At 50.3% G+C, this 9879-nt stretch overlaps 1 protein-coding gene across 5 annotated transcripts in view; it reads left to right on the plus strand.

The window, feature by feature from the left end:
• Window positions 1-3110, plus strand: part of GIGYF2 (GRB10 interacting GYF protein 2) — a 160507-nt gene extending 157397 nt beyond the window's left edge. For all 5 annotated transcript variants that reach the window (XM_034782640.1, XM_034782639.1, XM_034782641.1 and 2 more), the window contains one exon: window positions 1355-3110. In XM_034782640.1, the coding sequence (XP_034638531.1) occupies window positions 1355-1422 (68 nt within the window). In that variant the 3' untranslated portion in view covers window positions 1423-3110. The remainder of the gene's footprint in view (window positions 1-1354) is intronic.
• Window positions 3111-9879: the final 6769 nt, after the last annotated feature.

Genomic DNA, 9879 nt, shown 5'->3' on the forward strand with positions numbered 1-9879 from the left:
AGAAGAGCTCTGTGTAGCTCAAAAACTTTTACCTTCCACCAACAGAAGCCGATCCAGTAAAGGATATTACCTCTTCCCCTGTCTGTCTACATGCATGTCAAATGAATCTGATATGGTTACTTAAATTGAATGGTTAAAGTCTACTGAGCTATCAGTGATATTAAATTGAGATACAGAATTTTAAATAAAATTAGTTGTAACAGAGCTTAAATGTACGCAGCCTTTTATTAAAAGTACTTTTTCAACTATAAAAAATTCTTTCAAATTACAGGAATTAAAATACCCCCAGGGAGGCCACTTGGCTTAGTAAATACAGTAAACATGGGCAATTTTAAAACCATTTTTAAAAACTGGATGTAACATGCAGCAAATTAAATTGCATAGCTATCACATATTAAGCTCTCTGAATACATATATTGTCTAAAGAAAATAAAGCATGGTTCCTTGTATGTAGCTTCCTCACACAAAAAAAATACAGCAAATCAATTTTCCAACTCTTGGCATTCAAATCAGATTTGTACAAAAACTGACAAGTTACAAAGTTTAGAATGGATGTGACAATACCTTTGTGTCCTTATCCAAATAATTCTACAGATACTGGCTTTGCATGGATTTCTAACATTGGTGTGTATTCTTTTCCTCTCAGCTTTCTTTAATACATCTGATCTTCAGCATTTATATGATTTAAAACTTGGGGGTTATTTTTAAGTGTATATTGGATTTCCTGAATAATAGTTAATAGATTAATAGCATGTAGGGATTGAAAATGGCAAAATAATCCTAAATTCATGCCTATTGGTACATTTGCATGCTGTCTCCATCAGGCTTCTAGTTGTAAAAGCGGTTTTAAATTGGAAGCTGATACCACTTCAGACTGAAAGTTCATCCCATCTTCAGAAGCTAAGCAGGGATGAGCAGGGTCAGTCCTTGGATGTTAGATCTTAGCATCAGCCACCCCTGCTTCCTGTACCACCTAAATACTGAAGAACATCTTAGAAATACTGCTGAATTGTGCTTTAAGCATTCTTCCTTCTGAGACAGTATTACCCATGGTGTTGAGGCACAGTGATGCTGAAGGTGCCATCTTTTGAGAGACTCAGGACCAAGCTGTTAATGATTCATCACTAAAGATCCTATGGCACTTTGTCCAAGTCTATGCATGGCAACCCTGGTGTCTGTCAAATTGCAGTTTGGGTAGTTACAGTCTGCCTTAGTGAATTTCTCCCACAGTTTAATTAGGCATCTATTCTCCACTTCCTCCTTTAAGCAGCTGTTGCATATAATAAATACAACTGATTATATCCTACTTGGACATGCACATCCAGACTAAACCATTGCTTCTTTTGTTTTACAGGATTTTCAGTGAATGCCTCATCAGAGCGGCTCAATATGGGAGAAATAGAGACTTTGGAAGACTACTGATCTTGTGCAGATTGACCGGCTTTTCCTGTGTCTGTTAACCATGGATTCTCCACCTTTGGACACAGTACTTTCTCCAACTTGCATTTTTCTTCGCCTCGCAGTAACTTACAGAATCAATCATCTCAGGCTGCTGCTTCTAGCCCCAACAAAATCTTTCTGCCCCAGGTTGCACAGTCATTGTCATCTGTCAGCCCGTAGACATTTGGACTTTGCTCTGTCTCCTAGGTGGGTGGGAGATAGGATCCATTCCCAAAACGGCTGACTGCAGGCAGCAAGCATTCACTGTGCTGTCATTTCTTCTGCTGATTTATCTGGAAAGTGTACTGGGATTCTGCAAATGGTATCTTCCTTTCCCCGGTCATGCTTATCACATCCAACTTGTGCAATCATGGAGAGAGTTTGTGGTTAACAGAGATTGGTCAAAACCAAAATGCCACACAGATACTGACTTCAGTGCTCCTTCAGGACAAGAGGTGCTCTCCAAATCCAGGAGTTGCAGTCATAAGCTAACTTTAGAACTGGCAACAGCAGGAGAGGGTGGTGGTGGGCGGAGTTTAACTTGGATTGGTTTGATGTTGCACACCCCCTGCCAGCCTCTCTCAGCACATTAATTTTGGAGGGAAAGCTTGAGTCTCTTCATTAGGTAGTGATGATAGTTACTGGAGTTCTCCCGCCAGCAACCTCCAGCCTTCCTGGACAAATGGGAATGTATAATGGGGGCGGGAGAGGGTATATTTCTTCTGTTCAGGTTGAAATTACTTCCTTAAATATTACCTTCATAGGAATAGGACCAGTTTATTGGAGGCCCTTATGCTGTGAATTTGTCTCGTTTAAGAGACCGCTCAAGTCTTGGGTGGGGAAGGACTTTACTTTCCAAACAAGTATCCCCCACAGTCTCAGCTGGGTTCCAATGGCAGTGATTCAGTTTTGTGTTACAATAGCATGCAAGTTAAGGGACAGAGACCATCCTCTTCATAATGGAATGAGATTAAAAGAGAACCTGACTGTAGGCAGCATCTGAATTCCTATAACCATGGAGAGGGAGAAAGTGAGCTGTGAGGCAATGGCACTGATTCCCTTCTATACCTTCAATTACTGAACGTCCCTTCCCTTCCAATCCATAATAATTAAATATTTATGTAATCCCAGCTCTCCCTGCAAGAGTTTAAAAAACCCCAAACCCCCGAAACTGCAAAATGCACTTAATTTGCGCCCCCCCCATCCCACCTCCCGTTTCTAGAGGGCTGCAGTGTGCCTGTGGGGGGGGGGAGAGGCTGCCGTTTGGGTGGAGCTGTGTAAAGGTGTCTGTCTTTCTGTCATCACTGCCTGAAGAAGGCGGCTTGAGTTGCTCCAGAGCAGTTTCGCTTTGGGTTTTATTTCATTTGGTTTATTCATTTTTGGCGGGGAATCTTCCCCTCTTCCTCCTCTCTCTTCCTCCTCCCCCCCAAACATGTACAGTAACTATACAGATACTGCTGCAGACTTGTATATAGTTTTTGGATCTAATAGCACAGAGAGACTTGGAATTGTTGCAAATCTGGTCTCCCTGTCTCCTTTGCTTTGTAAAGTCATAAAGGGGGGGAAGAGGGGTAGTTAAAATGTTTACAGAACTTTAATCTCCCTCTGAATTTTTGCCAGTGTGCGGGAGGAAAAAAAAGAGAAATAAAACCTGGTTGTATTATATCTAAGAGCGCATTTTCTACTTGCTTTTGTCTAAGATGATTTTTGAGATTATTCCTGGTGCTAAAACAGACCTGAATCTTGACCTTCATCACAGTTTTCATCAAGAAACATCAAGCAAATACACAGGATGTGGAGCAACAGCTGCCGCTTTATTCCTGCTCTCCTGCGGAACCTTGGTGGTTTTTCTACTTGATAATTTTAGAGTTCAAAATAAACATCAGTAAAATGAGATTGGAAAATTATGACACACAATCTTCACCCCCTTTTCCTTCCATACACGCGCACGTGCATTCACAGTCACCTTGTTTACGGAGGAAAGATCAACCCTTGGCTAGTTTTCTGTTATGAATTTCAAACACACAAAGTATCTGAGTAAACCAGCAAGCACCCTCCCAGCCTAGTTATCTTTACTGAAGAAGGGAGAGGTTTACCCCGAACACTTCAGATTGGGGGAAGGGCTCTCTGAGGGCATTTTGTACATTTACCATTTTTAGGTAAAATCATGCTTTTATTTTCTCCAGGTCTAATACTAGCTGTCATTTGCTGCTGTTTGTATTTTGGTGAGGAAAATCCTGCTAAAGTTTGAGGACATGATGGGGAGGTAATTGGTCCATTACCCTTCACATGTTAAAAAAAAAAAAAAAAAAGATTACATTGATGTTACTTTTGTTTCCTACTTACATCCAGGCTTGCTCCCACCTCACCTTCGATGTGCTTAAGCTCAAAATTTACCTTGGTTTAAAATATGCTGTCTGGTTGAGGTATCTACAAATGTTACCCTATTCCCTTTTCCAGTAGCATTTAATTTACAAAAGGTAATTCTGAAGCTGTGATTTTGCAAGAACATAAGAATGTAAATGAAGCCACATTAATTTCCAGCTTAACAGGAACATGAGGGGTAAGAGGGAAGCAGTGCTTGCTAAATAGAAAAAGCAAAAGTATGGAGAAGCAATAATTTTGCATTCCCTTTAAGGACCCCATCTGACTCCCAGGGCTGGCTCCAGGCACCAGAGCAGGAAGCAGGTGCTTGGAGTGGCCAATGGAAAGGGGCGGCATGTCCGGGTCTTTGGTGACAATTTGGCGGCGGGTCCCTCATTCCCTCTTCGGGGGTAGGACCGGCTGCTGAATTGCTGCCGAAGAATGAAGCGGCACGGTAGAGCAGCTGCCCAAGTGTGGCCGATCATGGCTTTTTTCTTTTCCCCCCTCTTTGCAGCTTGGGGTGGCAAAAAAGCTGGAGCCAGCCCTGCTGACTCCAATGGAAAGGCGCTTGTTAACCATAAATAATGTGGTAGATTGGAATGGTCACTGCACACTATCTCTTGAATTGAAATATTTTGGCATCTGCCTCTCCCCATTTAGGTTGGTGCTGCGGTGGAGTGAATGTCTTTGTGGCAAAATTGTTACCTTTTATATTGTTGTGAAAAGATGGCATGAGCCTCAAGAATGGTCAGGATCACCTGTGTCAATATTTGGGGTGAAAAAGAAGAACTATAGTTCTTCTTCGAGTGCTTGCTCATATCGATTCCAATTAGGTGTGCGCGCGCCGCATGCACGATCGTCGGAGAATTTTCTACCCTAGCAACACCGTTGGGTCAGCTGTGGAGCCCCCCTAGAGTGGCGCCTTCATGGCGCTGGATATATACCCCAGCCGACCCAGCGCCCCCTCAGTTCCTTCTTACCGCCCCTGACGGTCGTTGGAACTGTGGAGCGCAGCATAGCTGTTCTCCACTCTCCCTAGCTTATTCCGTTTATAGATAGTTATAGTTCTAGTTGTATATAGTTAGATAGTTGTTCAATTTACTTTATTAACAGTTGTTGTATAGTTAAAGGGGATAAAGGGGGTTGTTTTTCCCCCGGCGCGTAGCCGGGCTCATGCCCAAGGCTCCCGGCTTTAAGCAGTGCGCGTCCTGCGCTAAGCCTATGCCCACAAGTGACCCGCACGACTCGTGTCTGAAGTGCCTGGGAGAGTCCCATCAAACAGATAAGTGTAAGATCTGTAAGGCCTTCAGACCGAGAACCAAAAAGGAGTGGGACTTTCGGCTTCGGCAGCACTTAGCCCGGACGCTCCATCGGTGCGTCAAGCCCCAGCGCCAAGCGCCTCGGTGCACAGTGCCCCGGCGGCACCGACTGCCCCGGCACCGCTAGTGGAGTCGGACAAGCCTCCGCGGCACCGGACCCCTTCGGCACCGCACCCACCGCAAGTGCCTCGGCACCAATCGTTATCACCGGGACATAAGAAATCCCGTAAGACGCAGGAGACTGCCGTCCTGAAGACGCCGGCCCCCCCGGTGCCGGGGGTAGAGCCGCGTCCACCGGCGGAGCACCAAAAACAGGTGCCTCCGGCACCGTCGACTCCGGCTCCGAGGCCGTTGAGTCCGGTGCAGACGGGATCACCACCACGATCAGTGGTGGAACCGTGCCTCCCGTCGACCCCAGAGACCTTTGCGATGGCGAGAGACTTGATTGCTCTCACGGAGCCGGCACCGCCCCAACCACCGGCACCGTTGGCCCCTCGTCCGGTGCAATCCAGGGGGAAACCTGCCTTGATGCGCCCACCATCTCAAGGACTGGAACCACGGCACCGGTCCAGGTCCCGAAGCAGGTCCTGACGCCGCTCGCAGTCCCGGCGCCGAATATCACCTCGGCACCGGTCGTACTCGCGGCTAAGATCATCGTCGCGGCACCGTTCTACGTCCCGGCACCGTTATGATCGTCGGTACCGTTCGACATCGAGACGTAGTTCCCGGCACCGATACGAGCGACGCTCGACGTCGAGGGGCCGCTCCCGGCACCGGGCCTACTCGAGATCGCCGTCCAGGTCGGACTCTCGGCACCGACGCGGTCATCGGCACCGATCCCGATCTCGGCACCGCTCACCGGCTCTGCATAGAGACAGTCTCCAGACCGGCACCGTACGGCACCGTATCTCCCAGAGCTCATCTTGGCGCGGTCGGCACCACCATGGCCTTCGAGATCGGTGTCTCGCTCCTCCGATGGGGCATCGAGATCGGCATACCCCCCTCAGGGGCAGGCCGATGAACCGGACATGGGCCACTGGCAGGAGATAGTGGAGGATCCCGCTCAAGGTCCTTCGCACTGGTCGTTCTGGACCCCGTGGGCGTACCACCAGGCACAGGGGCTCCACCACCATCAGCCTCTCGCTCGGTGCACTCGGAGCGAAGGGCCCCAGAGTCCACCATCTCTCGCCCTCCTCCAGGGGGCATGGAGGCTTCCGTGACCGCACCACCTGATGTCCCGGATCCAGGGGCAGGTGATGCTCCGCTCCAGAGCTCATTGGACCAGGACCCGCCCGTGGACCCCTTGCCACCTGAGGCATCTTCCTCATCTTCCCCAGATGAGGCGGTGGCGGGCACAATGAGCACAGGCCCACCCCCGATAGATCTCCGGGCACACCAGGACCTATTACGTAGGGTGGCGCGTAATATGGACCTACAAGCAGAGGAGATAGTGGAGGTGCAGGACCCCATTGTAAACATCTCTGCGGATGCCCCATCCAGAGTGGCGTTGCCCCTGATCCATACGATCCAGGCTAACGCCAATACGATATGGCAAACTCCTGCCTCTATTCCACCCACTGCCAAAGGGGTGGAAAGAAAATACTTTGTCCCCTCAAAGGAATATGAGTACTTGTATACTCATCCCCAGCCGTGTTCACTGGTGGTGTCATCAGTGAATGCAAGGGAGCGCCACGGTCAACAGGCCGCAGCACCCAAATCGAAGGAAGCTAAGCGCCTCGATTTGTTTGGGCGCAAGGTTTATTCAGCCGGGGGGCTACAACTTAGAGCGGCTAACCAGCAGGCGCTCCTAAGCCGCTATAACTTTAATTCCTGGAACTCTATGGGGAGGTTCAAGGAATTGGTCCCCCGGGACTCCAGGGAAGAGTTTGGGTCCTTAGTGGAGGAGGGTAAGAAGGTGGCACGGACCTCCTTACAGGCCTCCTTGGACATAGCGGACTCGGCTGCGAGAACCCTGGCTTCAGGTCTCGGGTTTGCCTCCGGAACTGCAGCAGACCCTGCAGGATTTACCCTTTGAGGGACACGGGTTGTTTTCAGATAAGACGGACTCTCGTCTGCAGAGCCTCAAGGACTCGAGAACAATCATGCACTCCCTGGGGATGCATGTTGCGGGTCCCCAGCGCAGGCCATTTAGGCCCCAGCCTCAGCGATTCTACACCCCCCCACCTCGTCAGAGACAGGACTCTGCCAGAAGGCGGGGGCGAGGTGGTAGGAGAAGGTTGACCGGCCCTCAACCCAGTCAGAATCAGGGGCCACCAAGGCCACCTTCAGGCCCCAGGCAGAACTTTTGATGGTGCGGTTGAGGACGGCGCCCCAGTCATCCCCCAGGATCCAGCCCCCTCCTTCCGGGATCGCCTCTCCCATTTCCACCGTGCTTGGTCCCTTATAACTTCGCACGGTGGAGAGGGGATACGCTCTCCAGTTTTCTTCATCCCCCCCCCTCCCACCCGCCCTCCCCGTCCCTCTTCAGGGACCCTTCTCACGAGCAACTTCTTATACAGGAGGTTTCTACGCTCCTATCTATGGGGGCCATAGAGGAGGTTCCATTAGAGTTAAGGGGCAGGGGATTTTATTCCCGCTACTTCCTGATCCCCAAGTCCAAAGGGGGTCTGCGACCCATCTTAGACTTACGCGGAATCAACAAATTCGTAGTAAAGTTGAAATTCCGCATGGTCTCTTTGGGGGCCATTATCCCTTCCCTCGATCCTGGAGACTGGTTCGCCGCCCTCAACATGAAAGATGCATACTTCCATATAGCAATCTACCCGCCTCACAGGCGCTTCCTACGCTTTGTGGTAAACAAGGTGCATTACCAATTTGCAGTCCTTCCCTTCAGCCTATCCTCGGCCCCAAGGGTGTTCACAAAATGTATGGCCGTCGTGGGGGCATACCTTCGTCGGCAAGGGATACAGGTGTTCCCGTATTTAGACGACTGGCTGGTACGCGGTCGCACCAGAGAGCAAGTTCGAGCTCACGTCCACATAATAGTGCACACATTCAACGAGTTGGGCATCCTACTCAACGAGGAGAAATCCACTCTAGAGCCTACCCAGAGAATAGAATTTATTGGGGCAGTCCTAGACTCCGGACGTGCACGAGCTATCCTGCCAGACAATCGCTTTCATACCATCACAAACCTCATTCAAGGACTCAGGGTCTTCCCAACTACCACGGTGAGGTCGTGCCTCACCCTGCTGGGTCACATGGCTTCTTGCACGTACGTAACCAGGCATGCCAGACTTCGACTTCGCCCACTCCAGACCTGGGTGTCGTCGGTTGTACCGCCCATATCGGGACAGCCTGAACATGGTGATCACGGTTCCGAACTCGGTCCTGACCTCCCTCACCTGGTGGCTAGACCACAGTGTGGTTTGCGAGGGGATGCCGTTTCACGCACTACAATCCTCTCTGCACCTGGTCACAGACGCTTCATCTCTGGGTTGGGGTGCCCATCTCAACGAACACCATACCCAGGGACTGTGGACTGCACCCCAGCTCACCCTGCACATCAATGTTCGGGAACTGATGGCGGTGCGCTTGGCGTGCCAGGCATTTCTCAATCTCCTACGTGGCCGCTGTGTGTTAGTTCTCATCGACAACACCACGGCCATGTTTTACATCAACAGGCAAGGAGGAGCACGTTCGTCGACTCTATGCCAAGAGGCCATTCGCCTATGGGACTTCTGCATCGCCCACTCAATCCATCTCACGGCATCGTTCCTCCCTGGAGTCCAGAACACTTTAGCGGACCGACTCAGCAGGTCCTTTCAGACGCACGAGTGGTCTATTCGTCCGGACATCATCTATTCCGTTTTCCAGAGGTGGGGGTTTCCCCAGGTAGACCTGTTTGCATCTCGAGCCAACAGGAAGTGCCACGTGTTCTGCTCCCTACAAGGGCGAGCTCTGGGCTCTCTATTGGATGCGTTTCTCCTCCCCTGGAAAGACCACCTGTTTTACGCCTTCCCTCCCTTTCCACTGGTCCACAAGGTGCTGCTCAAACTACGCAGAGACCAGGCACAGGTAATTCTAGTCGCCCCAGTGTGGCCGAGGCAACACTGGTACACCACACTGTTGGAGCTCTCGGTTCAGACACCGATCCCGCTTCCGTTGTGTCCAGATCTCATCTCCCAGGACCACGGCCGACTACGTCACCCCGACCTACAATCACTCCACCTCACGGCATGGCTGCTCCATGGTTCACCCAGGCAGAGCGGCAATGCTCGCACTCTGTCCAACAGATTCTGCTGAGCAGTAGGAAGCCTTCAACACGGACCACGTACTTGGCCAAGTGGAAGCGTTTCTCCTGTTGGTGCGAACAACGAGCCATGTCCCCGTTACAGGCACCTATTCCTCTCATATTGGAATATCTCCTCTCCGTAAAACAGCAGGGTTTGGCGATATCTTCAATTAGAGTCCACCTGGCCGCTATATCGGCCTTTCACCCAGGGGAACTCGCGTCCTCGGTATTCTCTAACCCGATGGTCGTTAGATTCCTCAAGGGCTTAGACCGGATGTACCCACAACAGCGTCAACCCGTTCCGACATGGGATCTCAACCTAGTTCTCTCTAAGCTCACAGGACCTCCATTCGAGCCAATGGCCACCTGTTCACTTCTGTACCTATCCTGGAAGACAGCCTTCCTCGTAGCCATCACCTCAGCAAGGCGCGTTTCTGAAATCAGGGCGCTTACATCTGAGCCCCCTTACACGGTTTTCCATAAGGATAAAGTGCAACTTCG

This window comes from Trachemys scripta, chromosome 9 (genome assembly GCF_013100865.1).
Source record: "Trachemys scripta elegans isolate TJP31775 chromosome 9, CAS_Tse_1.0, whole genome shotgun sequence".
NCBI classification, from domain to species: Eukaryota; Metazoa; Chordata; order Testudines; family Emydidae; genus Trachemys; species Trachemys scripta.